Source organism: Grammomys surdaster, unplaced genomic scaffold, assembly GCF_004785775.1.
Source record: "Grammomys surdaster isolate TR1022 unplaced genomic scaffold, NIH_TR_1.0 127, whole genome shotgun sequence".
Taxonomy (NCBI): domain Eukaryota; kingdom Metazoa; phylum Chordata; class Mammalia; order Rodentia; family Muridae; genus Grammomys; species Grammomys surdaster.
Genome location: NW_021604585.1, coordinates 8,577,805 through 8,599,627, shown reverse-complemented (window position 1 = coordinate 8,599,627; position 21,823 = coordinate 8,577,805). Strand labels below are relative to the sequence as shown.

The window sequence follows — 21,823 nt, the reverse complement described above, 5'->3', positions numbered from 1 at the left end:
CTACTTCTCTTCTTTCTCTCTCTTTCTTTCTCTCTTTCTCTCTCTCTCTCTCTCTCTCTCTCTCTCTCTCTCTCTCTCTCTCTCTCCCCCCCTTTCTCTGCCTCTACTACCCTCTTAACTCCCCTCCCCATGCCCTGAATAAACTCTATTCTATACTATACCGTCATGTGGCTGGTCCCTCAAGGGGAAGGGATGCCTTGCCATGGGCCCGCTGAGACATCCCCTTCCCCCATACCTCACCACACACCCACAGAACATATTCTATATCTTTATCTTTTTATAAACACATCAGTTACAAACTTCCAAAAGCCAAACACTCTTACAGAATCAAACCATTGGAAGCTGGAAAGATGACTCAGCAGCTAAGAACATGAACTTCTGTTGCAGAAGAATGCACAGTTCCCAGAACCCACACAGGGCCACTCACAGTTGGTAGTAACTCCAGCCGCAGGGGAGTTAACACCCTCTTCTGGATTATGTAGACACCTGTGCTCACATGTCTATACACCCACACACAGACACATAATGTAAAATAAAATAAAGTCTTTTAAAAAATCAAACCATAATGTTAGACCTAAAAACAAATAATGATTATTATAGAATATCTAGTTGATACTGAAATATTCCCAATTGTCAGGTAAAGTTATTTTTTTTGTTTGTTTGTATGTTTTTTTTCTAAATCCAGTTCCAAGTAACATCCAGATGTGGCATTTGGCTAAAATGTCTCTTTAGCCTAACTAATTGGTCAGCCCATTTCTTTTTTTTTTTTTCTCCCTCCCTCTCTCTTTTATTTGTTATGGAAATTAGGTCATTTGTCCCATAGACTGGATTTTTTTTTTTTTGAGACAGGGTTTTCTCGTGCAGCCTTGGCTATCCTGGAATTTATTATGTAAACCAGGCTGACCTAGAACTCAAGAGATCTGCCTGCCTCTGCCTCCTGAGTGCTGGGATCAAAGGCATGTGCTACCACCCCTGGTCTACATGCTAAGTTTTGCTGACTACCCCCTTATGACAGTGAGGGTCTGTGTCCCCTAAGTTTCTAGTGCATCAGTAGTTCTAAAGCTTATCTTGATATGGTCGTAGCATGTTTTTAAATTACATTTGTTCATTGTGTGCACACATGTGTGCCATAGAATATGGGTTGAGGGCAACCTGCAGGAGTCGATTCTCTCCTACCAATGTGGATCCCAGGGATCAAACTTGGGTCTTTAGATTTAGCAACAAGCACCTTCTGCCCACTGAGACCTCACTGCCCACTCTCACCCCAGGCTTAGTGGTTTTTATTAACTGTATTTGACCTATTTTATTGTATGTTTCCATTTTGGGGGTTGGGCACACAATGTCCCCTGTCTCTGTTTTGTGACTCAAACAGCCTCCAAGCATCTAGCTCTATCATTCCAGTAGGGCCTTGTGAAACTGTAAACTTCTGTCTTTTCCTCTTCACTGATGAGCCAGAATGTTGACAAGCTTTTTCTCTGACTTCTTACTCCAGGAAGTGCCTTAGTCCGTTCCCCCAGTCCCAAGGAGAGGGCTTTCCCTCAGACTCAGCCACCGCTGGGGTTTGTGCCCCCAGAAATACCCCCTGCCAGGGATCAGTGGGTCCCAGATGAGACCGAGAGCATCTGCATGGTCTGCTGCAGAGAGCACTTCACTATGGTAAGCAGCCTCCACCCTCAGCATCACTCCAGGGAGAGAAGAGCAGATGTTGTGATCTTGAGTTCTCAGTCAGCTGTCCCCAAGAAGACAACGATGTTTTCAGATCACCAACCCTATGACTATATCTGCCTTAGACCTGACCTGACTGCATTCTCAGGACCCTTTCATTGGTAGACATCCTCGGATAGCCTTAAGTTATAAAACCATTGTCATTCTCACTGGGTGATAAAAACAGGCAGGAGTCACCAAGTCTTTTGTGACCTAGATCTAGTCCCTATGTCTTTCACAGTAAGACAGTGACCTGATAATAGTTGTATATGCTAGCTCAGGAGAGAGAAGACTCAGTTCCTCCTCTCAGCTCTGCTTCCTAATAGCAGTGTGACTGTAAGCATTTTCAATCTCATGGGCCTCTAATGAGCTACAACTGATGTGTGAGTTGCCTCATGGAGCTGTTGAAACTACATGTACTTGCATATGGTACCACACTTAATACCAGTGCCTGTCTAGCAGATTACTTCAGCACTAATGTCAACAGATATAATTTCTCTACATCTCTTTCCTCATCTATGAAAGAGTATAAAATGACTGTCAACCTCTAAAAAAAGTGAAATGGAGCAATCCTTCTTTAAAAACACAAACAGTTGAAGGGGCTTGGGTCTGCAGCTCACTTGGAAGAGTGGTGGCCTATCATGGACCAAGCCCCTGGTTCAGTCTCAGTACTACTTAAAATGGAGGTGATGACCCACATCTGTAATATACCCAAGAGGTAGATACAGGAGGATCAGCAGTTCAAGGTCATCCTCCGCTATGTAGTGACTTTGAGCCCAGCCTGAGCTATAAGAGACAGACTGAGTAAAAAAAAAAAAAAAGCTGAAGAGCTGGTTCAGTGGTTAAGAACGCTTGCACTCTTACAGAAGACAAGAGTTCAGTTCCCAGCACCCACACCAGGCAGCTCATAACCACTTCTAACTCTAGTTCTAGGGGATCTGGTGCCCTCCTCAGGCCTCTGTGGGGACCTGAACTCATGTACACAGACAGACACAGACATATAAGTAAAGTAAAGCTTTAAGATGTCAGTACCTCATGGCACTTGGCTGAGGTCGTGCTCTCGCTCTGCCATCATTGACTCTCTACAAGTGTGGTCATCACTGGCTAAGCAAAGCTCTTCTTCCTTACTAAAATTTTTTCATATTTTTATTTTTTTATTTGTGTTACTAAATATAGAATCTGTTAATAGTGTGGATTAAGTATATGCAACCCTCTACTAAACATGGAACCTGTTAATAATGCAGATTACCTATATGTAGCCCTCATGCAAACACTTGCCCTCAGCCTGCAAGCTCGAAGGCTTGAGCCTTAGTCTCTGTTCGGGGCCGTTTCCCCAGTCGCAGACTCCTCCACTATAGCCACATTCAGAAGGAGCGCAACAGTTATTTTACCAAATGGTCAGGAGAGCAAGACTCTGGGGTTCCCTGCTAGATTTTACTATAGCTCAGGCTGGCTTACACTTCACTGTGTAGCCTAGGCTGGCCTCGAACTCTCAGTAATCCCTCTGCCTCAGCCACCTGAGTGCTGGGATTATAGGTGTGAGCCACCATGCCTACCTTCCCTTTTGCTTCTTACAGTGTCTCCACATGTCTTCCACACAGAGGCAAACCTTGTCAGAAACTGTTAGTTGCAAATGGCAAAAGACTTAGAACATTTGATTTTCAGCTGAGTAATACCTTAGAATGTCTGTTTGGTAGGCTTTTGTTTGTTTTCTTTTTCTTTCCTTTCATGTGTATGGGGAAGGAGGTGTTAAGAATCCAACCCAGGGCCTTATGCACTAAGCTAAAAACCCATTCCCCTAAATATGACCTTTCTGAGGACAAGGGCTAGTGTAATCATGTTCAGTAAAAAACCAAGTGCCTGGTATTCTTAATAAGCCATAGTTGACAAGAAAAAAAAGTATGGACATGTGAGTGACAGTCTCACTTTCATCTCTCGCCATCCCTTCTATCCCAATGGCTTTCCTCAGTTCAACAGACGTCATCACTGTCGCCGCTGTGGGCGGCTAGTGTGTGGTTCCTGCTCCACTAAGAAAATGGTGGTGGACGGCTGCAGAGAAAACCCTACACGCGTGTGTGACCAGTGCTACAGTTACTACAACAAAGAGTGAGTGTCCTGCAGCAAGTCTGATACAGTCATGAACCACTGTCACCTCCACAGGGTCCTTACTGTGCCAGCACTCCCACTGTGCAGGATTATACTGTATTACACCACAGAGATGTTTGATTTAGCACAAACACTGCAGTGTCCTTAACAGCATTGTGAAATGCTTATAGATTGAGTGACTTTGTCAGAGACACTTTGAAGATGGGAAGTGGGGATGAAGAGGGAATGTTCAGAGTTCTCACAGGCTGTTTTTTTTCTGAAATGGAGACATTTTGGTCCTCAGCCCTTCCACACACTGAGGTCACCGTTTCATCTTGTCACCTTACCTGCTACCTGCCCACTTGTGGTTCATATGACTCCAACTAGACTCAGAACGACATGTCCATGCCCACTGAATGTGTGGGTTCATTTGCTCTGTCTCTGTACTGGGTAGTCATCTTGGCTTGTTATTCACAGACAAGCCCTTACACTTTCCTGCACATGGCTAATCTCCAGGTAAATCTCAGCAACTGCCCCTCCCTCTAGCAAGGCGGGTGAATGAAGAGGTTGTTTTGTGAGTCATGGTGACTTGGAATTTTTTTCTTCTGCTTCTCATTGAGAGTGTGAAGTGTAAGGTTCTTAGGGCACCTGGGGAAAATCAGCTATGCAAAAACAAAATTACTTTAGAGTCTCAGGTTTCATTTTATTTAGCAGGCTTAACTAGATTTTGTATTCTACTCAATAGCATTTTTGGTCATTATTTGCCATAAGTTTGGACTACATAGAAGTGAAAGCATGTCATATGTGTCGAACAGTTCCTGAAACCCTAACACACCACTCCCTGCTTCCCTTGTCAGGTGTAGGACAGGGATTACCCATACACCATCCTGATGTGGTTTTAAGTGAGCAGTCAGTGTTAATGGAGAGTCTTTTGCCAGCAGTCACTCTGCAATAGTTACATTACCCTAAAGGAACCCCATTTTACTAGGGAGACAGCCAATAAACAGCCAAGGAGATTGATTGGCTGAGTGCAGTGGTGACAGAACACACAGTGGCCCAGGGAGTTGAGAGAATCTCCTGAAGATGACCCCTGGAGATGAATCTAAGAGAATGGGTTTGGTAGAAAAGAGACCAAAAAAAGAACAAAGCAGAAAAAAAAAAATATTCTCAGAGGGAAGAGTAGCTCGGCAAAAGCAGAGGCAGGAGAAAATGGTAACCATTTGAGGAGCTGTGAGTAGGTAGATGAATGGCTAGGGTTCTGATCAGTGGACCCTGAACTTATAGCAGGCAGCCAAATCCAGAAGACTTACTGGCACAAGACTTTGACCTGCTCCCTGGTGCCATGGACTGGAGTAGGTCAGTGTGTTCCTAATACACATTGTAAACTTAGCCCTTGACCAGAGCTGATGGTGGAGCAATGGGACCCTGAAGACAGGTCATGGGGACAGGAGATGCCTAAAGAAGCGGTCATTCCAGACCTCAGAAGCCTTTCTTCTGAACTGCAGATGAGGAATACTTTCAACCTGAGCAGCTTCTGAGGAATTCTTAAGCAGGAGCAGAATGTGACCAGATTTGAACTTATGAAATCTTGCTACAGCCACAAGTAGAGGCTAGTTGGTCAGAGTCAAGGAGAGTTATTGCAGAATCATGGCAAAGTTGTTACAGATGCCAGGGAAAAATCATGAGGTCTCCTCAGACACAGAGAAAGATGGGGACGTTTAAATGGATATGTAAGAGATAAAAAGGACAAAGCATGGTAAGAGATGGCCATGACCAGCGAGGAAGAGAAAAAGTTATGTGTGATTAATTCTCTGATTGTCTGTTACAGCCTTATTGCTGTGAATAGATGCCACACCACAGCAACTCTTATGATTGGGGCTGGCTTACAGTTGCAGATGTGTAGTCCGTTATCATTATGGCAGGGAGCATGCCGACATGCAGGCAGACATTGTGCTGGAGAAGGAGCTGGGGGGTTTTGATCCTCAGGCAGCAGGAGACTGTGACACACTAGGCCTAGCTCGAACTTCTGAAACCCTAAAACCCCCCAAAACCTACTCCCAATGACACACTTCCTCCAACACTACCACATCCACTCCATCAAGGCCACACCTCTCAATAGTGTCAGTCCCATGAGCCTATGGGGCCATTGTCACTCAAACTGTCACACTGAACAATGACTACTAGAACAAATGTCAATTTCATTCACTAAGTACAAAGAAGAGAAGCAGTGATTGAGGCATTTTGTTTCTCTTTTTCCAGTGCACCAGAGGAGAGCCCATGCCAGTCAGAAGGTAAGGTCTGATCTTATCCCCTGTGTCTGTTGTCACCAGCTGCAACTGATGACCATGTGGCAACTCAATCCGCTTGGTTCAGGAATGGAGTCATGGCTTTTCTATCAACCTGTCCCCTTGACATCCTTCTCAAGAACTTTTATCTAGGCCCATTAGCTTCTTGCACTGGGAAGGCCAACAACCAACCACTTTGGGTCTTAGCTTTTAGTAGGTGACCCCATCCACCGCTACCCCAGCTCCCTCCCCCATTGTCCTTTGTCCTTCATCCAGGGCTTTCCTTCCCTCGGGTGATCACTGGCAGCAGTTTAGCCAGTGCTGTCCCACAGCAGGTTAGTTTCCAATGGTTGAGCCATGTCTTTCAGGGTTTCTTGTGTGAAGCATCACAGTCATGTCACAAATGCTGTGACATTTATCCCAGATAAGTACCTGATGGGCTTTCCTAAAGAAAACAAAAGGAAAGAGGAGAGAATACAGTCAAGAACACTCTCTGCTCTCACAGAGACCTGGAGTTGGTTCCCAGCACCTAAACCGAGTGATTCACGACTGCCTCAACTCCTAATTCCAGACGATCCAATGCCCTCTCCTGGCCTCTGCAGGCACGTGTACATGCACACACACACACACACACACACACACACACACACACAAGGAAATAAGTCTTTAAAAAAGAAAAGAGACCAAGGAAAAAGTTGGGAGCCCTCAGACAGCAGGCAGGTAGCTGCCTGTGATACTCCTCCAGCTTGCAGAAGTGCAGGACCAACCAGTGACTGGCACTGAATAACAAGCCTCTTCTCAGTTCCAGACAGTGCTAAAAATGAAAGCCCTCCATATTCAGCTGTGGTGAGAGTCCCCAAAGCAACCGAGGTGGAATGGATCTTGAGTCTAAATGAGGAAGAAAATGAGCTGGCGCGGAGTGAATTTTACTATGAGCAGGTAATAACAATAAACTGTAGTGGTCATATCAGTTTCTTTATTATGTCTAACAGCAAAGAGGTTGCTGACTAAGCCTGGTCTTTGTTTGCATGCCATACAATTATATGCAAGCTGAAATGAGTAAACTGGTCAGGAGAAGGTAAGGAGCATCCAAAAAATTTACAAAAAGAAGATGGTAAGAGTGTGGTTGCAACTGTGGGACAGAAGGCCAAAAAAAGAGGCCACCTGTGGAAATTGTCAAGCAGTAGGAAGTTTCTGGACAGCCAGGGCTCTATAAAGAGACTGTGTCTGAAAAGAAAAAAAAAAAAAAAAAAAAAAAAGATGTAGGAACCATGGACATACCATCCTCTTTCCACAGTGTGACAAAACCTAGTGGCCTGAGCTTCAGCAGTGGGACCGTGAGCATCTGAAGTGTGGCTGCTCTGTTGGTTTGCTGTGGAATGTCCAGCTTCCGCTTGCAGTGGTGTCCAGGCCTATAGCTTCATTTAAACAATGCTCTGGTCTCTGAATTCACTGTCTTTTTCTCCCTTCCCTCCCCTGATCAGGCCCCCAGCGCCTCCCTGTGCATTGCCATCCTGAACCTGCACCGAGAAAGCATCGTCTGTGGTCACCAGCTGATTGAGCACTGCTGCAGGCTGTCCAGGGGCCTCACCAACCCAGAGGTGGATGCCGGGCTGCTCATAGACATCATGAGGCAGCTTCTCTTCAGTGCCAAAATGATGTTCGTCAAGGCTGGCCAGAGCCAGGACTTGGCTCTTTGTGACAGGTACGTAAGAACGAGCCTCCGTTCTTTTATACAGTGGCAGGTTTTTATCTAGCTTCCTTATCTGACTCTACTGTGACCTTCCTTCCATCTTTCCATTCTCTCGGATGAAACATGCTGGCCTGTATCCCATTTTGATGTTTATGAGATATAAGTGCTGATCACAAGTGATCCAGTTGGTGGTCCTTGTCCTTTGTCAGCCTGTGTCCGTTTCTTTTCCACAGTCCTTAAAAACAGTATATTCATGTGCTTTCTATTACCATAATAAAACAACAGGACTAAAAGCAACTCTGAGAGGAAGGGGCTTATTCAGCACAAAGTTCCACATCGCAGTCTATCATAGAAAGAAGTCAGAACAGGAACCTGGAGACAGGAACTGAAGCACAGGCCATAGAGGAGCGCTCCTCATGGCTTGCTGTCCAAGGGTAACACCTCCCCAGTGAGCTAGGCCCATCACATCAATCATTAATCAGGAAAACAGCCCACAGACTCGCCTGGGCCCATCCTGTGGAGGCGTTTTCTCAATTGAGAGTCCTTCTTCTCAAATCAATTCAGCTTTTATCAAGTTGACATAAAACTACCACGTAGAATTTCCCTAATTGTACCCTGTCACAAAACAAGGAAAGACCTTAACTAGATTCTTTGTCATTAAAACAATTTAGGGAAGTACCTTTAATGTCTGGAACTCTCTAGTTTTTAAAAGAAATGTGACCAGTGATTACTTTTCACAGAACTTCTCCCCTGTCTTGACAGTGACCTCTGAGACATCTGGAAAATGGATCTATAAAAACAGTTTGGGGTCACCTAGCCTCACTGCATACAGTTAGTCTCTGGGACCCACATGGTAGAAGGAGAGAACCAACTCCCACAAGTCCCCTGTCCTCTACACACATGCCATAGTGCTCCTGCACTGATGTGCACACAATAAATGAATAGATATCTTTTTAAAGTGGGAACCAGTGGGCTCCTGTCTCACGGTGGATTGTGAGTCATCTTATGGAAATGAGAAGCAGTGAGGTTGTTAGCCGCTCTTCTCAGATTCCTGCACAACCTGCTTTGACTCCATCCATTAACCTGACAATGAAAACTCAGAATTCCTTACTCACCCACCCAGATGCATGACTCAAGAAGTGTGCTCCAGCACCAGTCCCAGACAGCTTTGGGAGCCGGGGATAGACTGTGCTTTGGAGCATAAATGCCTCCCTCAGACACTCGCTCAGAGCACATACCTGCACTTAACAAGCTAGCCTCAGACAAGCCTGCCTAACCCCATGGACCTCCTGAGGGCGACAGCACTTTCAAATCTCTCTCTCTCTCTCTCTCTCTCTCTCTCTCTCTCTCTCTCTCTCTCTTTCTCTCACACTCTCACACACACACACACACACACACGGATACCTGCTTCATATACAACTGGATGGTGACTTTATGTCATTCTATCCATGGGAGAGGACTTATCTCTGCTACATATTGCTATACAAACCAGAATATTCTGTTTTTAACTATGTCCCCTTCTGATGGATAAACAGATAAAATGAATATATTGCAAAACAAACAAATAGCACATGTAGTTCAAATGTTTTCATTTTCCAAATGGAGAGTTATATTATGGCTTCAAATCTGATTTTACTTGCGATCCTCCTACCTTGTCCTCACCAGGTTAAAAATCATTAAAGATATGGAGTCAAAAAAATTGCTAAGCAGACAAGTCAGGAGCCACAAGTTTGGTTTTTGTTGTTGTTGTTGTTTTGCTTTGTTTTTGTTTTGTTTGTTTGGGGTTTTTTTGTTGTTGTTTTTTGTTTTGTTTTGCTGTAGTTATGAGACAGACATGGGTGTGAGCTTGCCACATCAGGCAGAATAGTTTGGCCCTCTGGACTCTGTCTTGATAAGGTTCTCCCAGTCCTCAAGTGTCAGGAATAAGATTGTTGGTGGGGTATAAAGAAGGCCATTCTTAGCACAGAGAAAAACTGTGAAGTCTAGGAGACCAGACCAGAAAAGCAAAGGTACGTGCCCTGTAGGTACCACCATAGTAATGGTGAAACCACTGCACTGACCAGGAATATGGGTCATTGGGTTTTGTTTTGTTTTTTAAGAATTATTTTATATTATAATATATAATATATATTAGTATAATGTTTATTTTATTATATATGTGTGTGTGTGTGTGTGTGTGTGTGTGTGTGTGTATGAGTGTTTTGCCTGAGTATGTGTACCACATGTGTGCCTAGTGCCCCCAGAAGCCAGAAGATGGAATCAGGTCCCCTGGAATTGACGTTACAGGTGGTTGTAAACCATCACGTGCGTGCTGAGAACCAAACCCAGGTCCCCTGGAAAAGCAGCTAGAGCTCTTAACTGATTCTCCAGCCCCAAGTCACTGATTCCTGCTCTGTACTCACTTGCAACCAGTGTCCCAACGAACCAAAAGCACATGGGTAGCTTGTGAGCTCCAGCATTTAATGTAGTGGCCTTGTCTCAGAAATCCCAGACATCCGTGCTGCGACGCAAACAAACCAACATGGTCTGACCACTACAAAAGTTCCAGACACTATGCAAAGCTCTCACATCTGACACATTTCATTTTACCCTCCAACCCTTCTGCTTTGCACCCATTTAACAGATGAGTGAGCTGAGGCAGGTCTCAGAGCTATTAAGTTAGAGGTGGGATTAAAAGAGTCTGACTCTAGAACCTTCACTCAGAGTACCTATGCTATATATCTCTTAGTTCCCTTGATCACACAGCATTGAAATAAAATGAAATAAAAAACCTTCCAGCAGCAATCACTCCAGAACTCAGTGCGGCCTCGTCTGCTCTTTCTCCCTGCAGCTACATCAGCAAGGTAGACGTCCTGCATATTTTAGTCTCTGCTGCCTACCGCCATATGCCATCTCTGGATCAGATCCTGCAGCCAGCTGCAGTAACCAGGCTGAGGAACCAGCTCCTAGAAGCCGAGTACTACCAGCTGGGCGTTGAGGTGAGACAAAGATGAAGCTTCCTTATACCCTGCTGTCGTGAGTGGCTTTGATCTTACCATCTCTCCGTTGTCCTCATCATGAACACATACAGGGTGCATCCAGCTTGCCAGGTTGAGAGTTACAGCACTTGAATGGTGGGCAGGTGGGCAGGGCAAAGGAACAGAACAGGGCTTGGGACGACTCTCACACCTGGAGTAGACACCTCTCATTTTTACCTCCAGGTCTCTACAAAGACTGGGCTTGATTCCACAGGAGCATGGCATGCCTGGGGCATGGCCTGCCTCAAAGCTGGGAACCTCACTGCTGCAAGAGAGAAGTTCAGTCGCTGCCTGAAGCCTCCTCTGGACCTGAACCAATTGAGTCACGGCTCGAGGCTAGTCCAGGATGTGGTCGAGTACCTGGAGTCCACAGTGAGACCCCTCATTTCCTTGGTACGAGCAAAGCAGGCAGTGGGCCCCATTCATAAGAGGCTAGGGACAGTAAGGATCCAGTGAGAGGATTAGCTTAATCCAATTAATAGTGCATTTGGGCTCAGAGGCTCCTCACCTGATGTCTGTCTGTCTGTCTGTTTCTATTACATGTGGTTAGATAAGTGACTGTGTAGTTAGAGAAGTAACACATAGTCGGGGAGAGGGCTGTTGTTTTGTTTTAGGGGTGTGTTTGGTTAGTTTTTTGGATTTTTTTTTTTCAAGACAGGGTTTCTCTGTGTAGCCTTGGCTATCCTGTAACTCACATTGTAGACCAGGCTAGCATTGACCTCAGAAATACACCTGCCTCTGCCTCCCAAGTGCTGGGATTAAAGGCGTGCGCCACCACCCAGTTACAAAGTCAGGTTTTTAAAAAGAAACTGTAAAAGAAAGAGATAAACACACACACACACACACACACACACATATATATATATAGTCACATAACCAGATTACTGAGTTCTAATATGCCATTTGAAGTTTCTTTGTGTTTTCATTTTGTACATAGTATATTCTAGTATATTTGTATGTGGCCGTGTGTACTCACCATGCATGTGTGAAGGTCAGAGGTCATTGTTGACTGTCTTCTCTCACTCTTTTCACTTTGTTTTTACATTTGTTTTGAGTGTATGTCTGTATATGACACACACACACACACACACTCACTCTTGGAGATCAGAGGACAATTTGCAGGGGTCAGTTCTGTCCTCCCTCCAGGATGAAGTGCAGAGGCCAGGCTGGTTTCCGTTGCCCTCACTGGCTGAACCTCCCTATCACACCCTAGTCTTTCTTTCAGAACAGGATGTATTACTGAACCTGGAACTCACCGTTCCCAGTAGATTCTCCAGTTAGCCCCCACCCCACTAGACTCTGCCTACCCAAACCTGGGTTACAGATACTTGCCAGAACACCAACTTTTACATGGGTGCTGGGCTCCACAGACTTGTACAGCAAGCACTTGGACAACGAATGGAGCCATCTCCCAGCCCCTGGTTTCATTTCATTTAATCCAGAACAGCCTTGAACTCACGACCCTCATGCCTCAAGCTTGTGTACACCATCAAACCCAGGCCTACAGTCCCAGTTACTTGGAAGCTGAGAGGGCTTGGAAGAGAGAGAACAACTTCTTAAACACTGCAGTCCAAAGTCAAATGCGTAGCCCAGGAAGACCATCTCAAGAAACAAACGCCATGCTTATGGTGTTAACTGGAGCTTGGGTAGTACCTCCAGGAGAGGCTTCTGCATCCTACCTGCTTTTCTACTCTAAAACCGTAGTCCTTTTCCACGTCGTTAAGTGTTCCCTCAGGCAGCTATGTTTCACATCAAGGCGTGTGGACCAATGCTTCTAGTGGCTGTGAAAACTCTGTGTAGCCCAGGCTGTCTTGGAACTTGCTGTGTAGACCAGGCTGACCTTGAACTCAGAGATCTGCCTGCCTTTGCCTCCAGAGTCCTGGCTTCTGTGTATTGCATTACAATTACAATACAATCCGCCACGCCTGGGGTTTTCTCACTTTCTCTCTTTCCTGCCAGCAAGATGATGATTACTTTGCCACCTTGAGGGAACTGGAAGCCACCCTTCGAACCCAGAGTCTCTTCCTGGAGGCCATTCCTGATGGCAAGATCATGAACAACACCTACTACCAAGAATGTCTCTTCTACCTGCACAACTACAGCACCAACCTGGCCATCATCAGCTTCTACATGAGGCATAACTGCCTTCGGGAAGCCCTGCTGCACCTGCTCAACAAGGTAAGACATTCAGACATGGTTCAAGGGCGGTGGCTGCCCCATCACCTCCCTAGATGTAACTCAGTGTCCTACTGTGAGATCATTTCCAGCAGAGTCAGGTCAAAATGAAAGGCTTTGTCTACACAGTCATCCAATGAGGACTGCAAGTCTTAACTTAAGAACTAAATATCCCTCCTCACCAGCAATAGCAAATTCATCTCTTCTCCCAAAGCGGAGAGCACAGTCAGAGAATCAGCCCAGCCTCTGGACGGAGGTGCTCAGTGGGAGCCTTGTGTGTCATCAGGCACATTGTCACAGAGATGAGCACCCCACATGTGTGTGTACACAAGGAAGCACATGTGTGTGTACACGAGGAAGCACATGTGTGTACACGAGGAAGCACATGTGTGTACACAAGGGAGCAGCACACCCTCTCCTTGTTCTCTCTCTCCCCTGGCACCTCCCACTGGAGGCAAGAGCACTAAGAGCTCATTACTTCCTTGGCCATCACTCTTCTGTTTACTTATTGAGAGAGAGCAAGAGAGAAAGGAGCAGGAGGGAGGGAGAGGGCGAAAGTCTGTACACAGGGCCCTGGTGCATGTGGTAAATAAATTCCAGTAGTTACTTCTCACCTTCCGCCTTTGAGGTCAGATCTCCTGTCTCTAAGGCCCTTCTGCATCCTCTACGCTAGGCTCTCTCCTGCTCCTTCCTCCCGTCTCACTGTAGGCTTCCTGAGCTTACAGATGCATGCTCCTGCATGTCACACAGGCTCCAGGACCAGACTCAAGTCATCAGCTTGCATAGTGAGAGCTTTTACCCTCTTAGCTCTCTCCCAGGCCTGCACTTCTTTTTATCTCTCCACATTCCATGGTCACTTCCTGACAAAGCAACTGCTATTTACCAAATTTCACAGAAAACTGAACATTATTATTCAGCCACACGCAATCAGATCAGCAGCCAACAATAGTTTGTAAGTAAGTATATCTTGTAGATGACTCCAAGAGAAATCCTGCATCATGGTAGTTAGACCCTTCTAGGACAGTGAAAGGGAGACCATTGCTTAGCTGTTAGTCTTAGTTGCTGAGCATGTCTTAAGAGTCATATAGAATAGTCGTGTTATTTGGAATTTAATTTCCCCCTTTCCTTCATCTCCACATGAGTTGAGAAGTAAAGACATTTCTGCCAGGCACAGACTGACAGTGTAAGTCATCAGGGCCTGTTGCCTTGGATAAGTGCAGCCAGAGGTAAGCGGCTTATCTTCTTATCCAGGTAGAAGCTGACGACAGCACTGCCTTACTCTGAGGTTGACAGAGCCAGGCAGGAAGCCTTCTGTTGTCTCCCGTCATCAGCTACCCTTGCCTTTTTTAAGAGCCTTGCCTTTATCCTCAAGCAAGTAGGGATACAGGAAAAATGCACTGAAAAATGAAAAATGACACTTGAGCTCCTAGCATGTGCAGGGTTTCTAGTTCTGTGTGTCCCTGGTCTCAATGTGAGCATCCTAATCATGGGACCCGCATGCCGCTCCTCTCCCCAGAGGGCCTTCATGAATCATCAGGATGAAGGGCAACTCCTTAGCATGCAGCTGGACCTTAAGGTCTGTCTCCATATTTCTGATCTTTTTTTTTCACCACAAATGCTATTGATACTCCTCAATACAGACTCACCAAAATGTTACATTATTATCTTTATTCATGCACTGTTCCATCTATCTAGAATGCCCTGGCCCTCCTTGTTTTCTTGGAGAAATTCCATTCATCCTTTCAGGCTAAACAAGAGTTAAGCATCCCTAGACCAGAAGCACACACTAGAGAGGCAGAATCAGTCATGTTTCTGTGAGTTCAAGGCTAGCCTGGTCTATATTTCAAGTTCCAGGACAGCCGGGGCTCTGTAGAGAAGAAGAGGAGAAGAGCATGGAAGGAGAAAGAGAGGCAGGAGAGGTTGAAGGAAGGGAAGAGAAGGAGGGAACAGAAGGTCAGGTTTATACAATATTAGATGAGGCGCCCAGAGAAGGTGGCCTCTGAGTGAAGGACTGAAAGACAGGATAGCTGGAGGGATTGCGGTCCAGGCAGAGGAAGTAACAAGTATAAAGGTTAGGGTGGCTAAAGCCAGGAAAGACGGGACAGGCTAGTAGCAGATACAATTGGGAAGACAATAGCTAAATCATGCAGTATATGAAGACATTGGGAGAACCTGGGCTTTATAGTGAATGAGTAACAAACTACTGCAAGATAGTAGGCAGAAGAGTAACTTCATCTGACTCATGTGTCAACAAAATTGATTTGTTGGCTTTATATGGAAGATACAGGAGTGGGCAGTAGGTCATGGAGACGGCTACTTCAGTAATCCAGGTGAGCTGATGGTGGTGAGGTCAGCGTGTGAGTGTGCGTGGGCAGCTCCTGAGTGTGTTCCGATGGTAGACCTCGCTAAAAAACTCAATATCCAAGTTTGAGGAGGAAAATGGTCCTGAGGGCTTTTGACCTGAGCTACTGGAAGAATGGAATTGTGTCTGGGAAAGAGGAGAGTGTGGAAAGAGCTTGCAGGAAGACATGTGAAAAGGTAGCTGGGTTCCATGGGAGATGTGGATTTGGAGGTCCAGGAGGGTAAGCAGACTGGAGATAAAGATGTGAATACATCAGCATGGAAAGCCATGGGACTGGATAAAATTGCTAGGGAAGTAGAGATAGAAGAAAAGTTTGACAGGGATAAGAGGAACCAGCTAAGGAACTCAGTGGCCAGAGATGTTGAAAAAAAACCTTGAGAGGATGTTCCTAGTATCCTGGAAGCAAAATAAAAATTTTTTTTCTCAAAAGTGAAAATTTTAAACTTAAAGGTTTTCAGGAAGGAAGTCATCATCTGTCAACAGCTGCTGGTCCCGTTGGAATGACAAACCAGTCTTCTAGCATGTGAGGGGTGCTTGGTTGGGCCCGTGAGCATACAGAGCCATCAAGTTAGGGGCAGAGTGGAGCATCTGTAAAGTGTTCTCTCAGAGGAACCTGGGACACAAAGGATGGCAGTGCTCAAGGAAGAGAGGGAAGCTCAAAGCAAATCCTAGGGTCTGCCAGAAGCAGCTCTCACACTTCTGACGTCTTACCTTACCCTGCTCCAGGAAAGTCCTCCAGAAGTCTTCATAGAAGGCATTTTCCAGCCAAGCTATAAAAGTGGGAAGCTACACACTTTGGAAAACTTACTGGAATCCATCGATCCAACCTTGGAGAGCTGGGGAACGTACCTGATGGCTGCCTGCCAACATCTGCAGAAGAAGAACTACTACCACATCTTGTACGAGCTGCAGCAGTTTATGAAGGTGGTAACACCCCAACCTCCCTTCCTCTCCTGTCACTGGTGCTCTGCTGTGCAGGAGAGGCTGCGCAAGATGAGGGAACAGGGCAGTCATTTGATCTCTGACCTTGGTATTTGACCCTAAAGCAAATCCACCAGGCTCTCTAACATTGTTAAATATTTAGACTTTCATCCTATATTTAGAGCCAAACTTTAATCTTGTCCATAATAACATTCTTCAGAATTCAAAAAATGTGGGGCTGGACAGATGGTTCCGCAGTTAAGAGAACTGCTTGCTCTTTCAGAGGATCCAGGTTCAATTCACAGCACCTACATGGTGACTCATAACCATCTATAACTCCAGTCCTAGGAGATCCAATGCTCTCTTCTGACCTCCATGGACACCAGGCACACATGTGGTACCCAGACATACATGCAAGCAAAATACACACATAAAATAAAACTAATTAAAAAGTAATTCAAGTACTGTTATAAAAGTTTAAAAAAAAAGATATAGAATCCATAAGAAATGATGTTCCAGAAAGTTGGAGTCTTTAATAGAAAGTATATGCAAGTAGAAAGGCCAAGTTTCCCCTAACTGTCTGACATTTCTCAGTACTATAATCTCAAAGAAATTCCATCATCTGATGCCAAATTAAGACTGAATCCATTCTCAACGGAGAATGGATCTTCCTTTAGATCTCTACAGGTTGAAATAGCATCCAACCCAAGAGCTTAGCCAGAAGGGGCTCTGGGACCAACGTAAAATGTCAGCTCAGCTGGTGATAGGGAAGGCACTGGAGCTTATCAGAGAAGAAGAGAAGATCTGAAATGGAGATCATAGGACCAGAACATGAAGGTCTGCTATGAATTCTCATGACAACACCTTTCAACATCTCTGATCACTCCTAACCCAAACATTGATTTTTCTGCTCCTAGGACCAAGTCCGGGCAGCCATGACCTGTATTCGGTTCTTCAGTCACAAAGCAAAGTCATACACAGAGCTGGGAGAGAAGCTGTCATGGTTGCTTAAGGCCAAGGACCACTTGAAGATCTACCTCCAAGAAACGTCCCGCAGCTCTGGAAGGAAGAAAACCACCTTCTTCCGGAAGAAGATGACTGCAGCTGATGTGTCCAGGTATTGCAATGCCCTCAGATGGTCAGTGCTGGAGGGAAGCTGGGGCTGAAGAGGTATCAGCCCTGGATGGCAGTGTCTGCTTCATCCTGGAAAGCTACTGAGGTACTGTAGCTAGGAATTAGGATCACATGTTACAGCCAGACTGAGCCCCATATTCTGTACAATGAGCAAAGAAAGGTCCCATGTAATGTCTCCCTGCTCTTCTTTTCTCCCTTGGAACACGTCAGCCGCTGGCCAACCCGGCCTCCAGGATCCTCAACACAAGTGCTTTCTTCTTTTATGCTTGTCACCCTCTCCATTTAGAACATATTATCTGAAGTAAATGCTTAGCCAGGCATGGTAGCATGCTAAAACAGAAGGATGGTGAATTTGAGATGAGCCTAAGCAGTGTAGCTAGATGTAGTCTCAAAAAAAACCAACTTGAATAAGCAATTTTCCATCACTCTGTTTTTTTAGACTCAGTCACTAAGGCTCTTCTGTCTGCTTCCTGTCTGTTTCTTCTCTAGTATGAGCTGTGAGGTCAGGGCTCAGGGCTCCATCCTCACTCTGGTACCTGCCACATAGGTACTCAGTAAATATTTGTTGACCCAATTCTGGGACTTTATCCAGCTCCGCAGTGCACCCTAAGTACCATATGTCTGTACTGTAGCTGTTTGGAAGGTATTTCCAGCCCCTTGACTTCATGTCACTTCTTTGGTCTTTCCATTGCTGTCATGAATCAATCACCCAGCCGCAGACACCCCTCTCCTGAGAGCCTTACGAGGTTGGACCATGTCTGTCCTGTCTGCCCTGTCCCCATAGGCACATGAATACGCTGCAGCTACAGATGGAAGTGACCAGATTCCTACATCGCTGTGAAAGTGCTGGGACCTCTCAGATCCCCACCCTGCCCCTGCCAACACTCTTTGGAAACAACCACATGAAAATGGAAGTTGCCTGCAAGGTACGCAGAGCGTCTCTCCTCTGACAGCCCGCTCACATCTTTCAGAATGCTTAGTCCAGTTGTAATTATCTGATTATGTCCGTTGTTTCCTTGATGGCATCCTCCACACTGGAATGTGAGCCTTGCGCTGGAGGTAAAGTCAAGTTTCATCACTTGTACCTCTGGTACTTGGATGCTTAGTAAGGTCTCAACATATATTTAATAATTAAATAAATGTATTGGGCATGTTGGTTCATATCTGTAATCCCAACACCAGGAAGGCAGAGGTAGGAGAATCACTGCAAGTTCAAGGCCAGCCTGATCTACATAATGAGTTCTAACCCAGCTAGGACTGTGGAGGAAACTCCTGTCTCCACAAAAACATGATGATGGTGGTGGTGGTGGTGGTGGTGGTGGTGGTGGTGGTGGTGGTGGTGGTAACGATGACAACGACCCTGTTTTGTTTTTCATTGAGAAGCTATTTGAATAATTATGAATCCTTTAAGCATATGTCCCTCTCCATCCAGGTTATGCTGGGAGGAAAAAATGTGGAAGATGGTTTTGGAATTGCATTCCGTGTTCTGCAGGTATGATATATTATTCAACAGTATGCCAAGAGAGCCCGCACCAGACATTTCTGTGAAGTGCTGTTCTTTTAAAAAGAAATTCTTATCCCAAGAAGAGCAGGTTTACATGTACATTAGGGGTGAAGTCAGATGTGATACAGAACTGGGTCAAATGCCAGGCTCTCTGTCACTTTAGCCACAAGCCAGCCTTAGCCTCTCAAAAGGTATCAAGGAGCACACAGGAGACAGCTTCACAGAACTGGTTTACTGCAGAAGTTCACTCATCTTCTCAGGAGAACATGTCTGGAAGGAAGAGCCAGAGGCCTGTGGCATAAGGGCTAACCTAGGCTAGGTTTAGTGTATTTTCCAGGCAAGTTTGAGCAAGTGAGTCTTTTGATAATCTGTTTCAACACTTAGGCAGCTCAAAACAGACAAACACTATTTTCCAGAGAAAGGTGAATCAGGGGAGAGAGATTTTGTCATAGGAATCAAGAAGGATGTCTTTTACAAGTCCGTGGAGCCGGGCATGGTGGCACACCCTGGAATCTCAGTGTTTGGGAAGTAGAGGCACTCAAATCAGGCATTCAAGACCAGCCCTGACCCTGTCCTGAAGAAAAGAAAAAGAAAAGAACTGGAAGTTCGTAGGACACATTCCGTACACTGAAGAGGCAGTTTTTGTAATCACTTCTTAAATGTTTGCCTGACTCCAAAGAGAACCTCTCTTGCTCTCCTGTATCCTTGTGGTCCTGTTGCGACTGCAATTGCTTCCCACAGTGAGCATCCCCTAGTCTCCTAAGTCCATCAATTCCCACGGTGGGCGTCCCCTGCTGACCCAAGTCCATTGCTTCCCACGGTCCTGGTGTCCCCTGATGACCCAAGTCCATCATCCTACATTCTGTCCTAGGACTTCCAGCTGGATGCTGCTGCAACCTACTGCAGAGCTGCCAGGCAGCTGGTTGAGAGGGAAAAATATGGTGAGATTCGACAGCTGCTCAAGTGTGTCAGTGAGTCAGGCATGGCAGCCAAAAGCGACGGTGACACCATCCTCCTCAACTGCCTGGAAGCCTTCAAGAGAATCCCACCCCAGGTGCGCTCCCTCCTGGGTCTCTTGGGTCCTCTGTCTCTTCTGTATCGTCTGCATCCTCCTCCTCCTCACTACAAGATCCATTTCTCTTTCTGACTCTGCAACCATGGCCGCCCGCCCTCTTCCCAGCCCTCTCCCTGTGTAGTTCATGACTGTGACTTCTGTATCCAGAAGATGTCCCTCGGCATTCTCTCGACTAATACTGTGTGTCTCTGGAAATGTCTGTGTTCTGATGAGACAGAGATCAGAGTGGGCCCTTGTAGCACACTGACTGCAAAGCACGCTTGTGGGATGAACAGAGCCTCGTCCATGTGTGAATACTCAGCACGGGCCACTTTGGAGCTCTCCCTTCTAGTCCCCTTTCCAAGCATAGTGGTATCATTAGCTTTAATTTGTTACTCTTGTAATGCGAATTGACTTAGAAGAATCAAGCAGGTGTCCCTACCTCAGAGTCACAATAGCTGGGCTCAGAGTGGATTGAGGTTCTTCTCCCTCTCACGGCTGCTATGTCTCTGTTGTACGCAGGAGTTGGAGGCACTGATCCAGGCCATCCACAGCGACGACAACAAGGTGAGAGCATGAGCTTCCCTTCCCCCCCCCAACCCCCACAGTAGCTCCATGCAGTTCTGTAGTTCGGTTTTCTTTGTTATCCAGGGCCTAGACCATGGCTTTAAAGCCCAAGAGGGACTAGACAGGGGCAGATGAACATTGCCCTCCCAAACCTTTGCCTTCCCAGTTCTTTATCCCTAAAGACTGTTTAATTCTCCATGTTATTCTGAGTCTCTCACCAGCAAGGCAAGGTAGGGACACCTGCTTGATTTCCATCTCCAGTTATGAGGTCCCTAGGGTGGCCAGGTGTTTCCTTATTCTGGAAGACAAAAGAGTTCAGAAAGGAAAGTCCCACTATATCAGCTACTGTCCTCATGGCTATGACAAAATACTTGACAAGAAGCAATTTAAGAAAGGAAAGATGTATTCTGACATACAGTTGAGAGGTGCATTCCATCCTACTGGGAAAGGAGAGGCAGGTGCAGTGGCAGGAGGAGGTGACTGGCTGCTGACAGTGCATCCAGAGTTAAAAAGCACCAAGAGAACCACCCCACGTGACCACTTCCTCCAGCAAATGTGCCACCTTCCAGAACACTGCCACCAGCTGCAGACCAATTGTTCCAACATATAAGGGGTATCTCACATTGAAACGGAGGCATCCGCTCAGCCCTTTGGAGGACAGTGCTCCTCTGGACCCACAAACTCTCCCCTGTTTGGGACATGACCGAACCTTTTTGTCTTGCCTTGCCTCTGTGATGAGTGCCAGCCAGGATAAAAATGTCACTGGTTGTGGCCAGTCATGGGATCAATCACCCTGCCATCTTCAGGAAGGCCTCCAGGCCAGGAGAGTCCCACAGAAGCAAAGCCAGACCAGCTGCTGGCCATCAGGAGACAAATTTCCTAGCAGCTAAGTCCCTCGTGATGAAATAAATGCCTCATGTCAGGCAATGGCATCTTGCACAATGCAGGACTGCTCCCACTCAGTCCCCAGCGGAACCTGCTGGCCATCTTTTTCAGGCTTGGTCTTCAGGAGAACATGTTGTAAACATTTCCTCAATGCTTTTGCAACATCCTAATTAGGTCCTCAGGAAGGATGGAATTCTCACTTTCTAAAATGACACTTTTTTTGAAGAGTCTGAGTGAGAACCCAAGAGTCAAGCTAGACAGTTGTTACTACTTTTTAGTTGTTTTTCTCAGCAGCTTGTCTAAGGTGCTTTCAGGACTTTGGGACATACACAAACACTACACATATACATACACGTATACATATATCCAGTTGCTTCAGTGAGTTCACAGCACACCAGATGTAGTAGGAAAACTGTGATCAAGCCAAAGAGACCTTG

At 45.9% G+C, this 21,823-nt stretch overlaps 1 protein-coding gene across 3 annotated transcripts in view; it reads left to right on the top strand.

The window, feature by feature from the left end:
• The window catches only part of Zfyve26 (zinc finger FYVE-type containing 26), a 62,075-nt gene that overhangs the window by 37,316 nt on the left and 2,936 nt on the right, over window positions 1–21,823 (top strand). For all 3 annotated transcript variants that reach the window (XM_028788820.1, XM_028788836.1, XM_028788829.1), the window contains 14 exons: window positions 1,493–1,656; window positions 3,674–3,810; window positions 6,049–6,080; window positions 6,877–7,013; window positions 7,559–7,779; window positions 10,598–10,745; window positions 10,968–11,177; window positions 12,744–12,962; window positions 16,048–16,245; window positions 17,160–17,359; window positions 18,161–18,302; window positions 18,809–18,868; window positions 19,752–19,934; window positions 20,457–20,501. In XM_028788820.1, coding sequence (XP_028644653.1) covers window positions 1,493–1,656; window positions 3,674–3,810; window positions 6,049–6,080; window positions 6,877–7,013; window positions 7,559–7,779; window positions 10,598–10,745; window positions 10,968–11,177; window positions 12,744–12,962; window positions 16,048–16,245; window positions 17,160–17,359; window positions 18,161–18,302; window positions 18,809–18,868; window positions 19,752–19,934; window positions 20,457–20,501 — 2,096 coding nt within the window. The remainder of the gene's footprint in view (window positions 1–1,492; window positions 1,657–3,673; window positions 3,811–6,048; window positions 6,081–6,876; window positions 7,014–7,558; window positions 7,780–10,597; window positions 10,746–10,967; window positions 11,178–12,743; window positions 12,963–16,047; window positions 16,246–17,159; window positions 17,360–18,160; window positions 18,303–18,808; window positions 18,869–19,751; window positions 19,935–20,456; window positions 20,502–21,823) is intronic.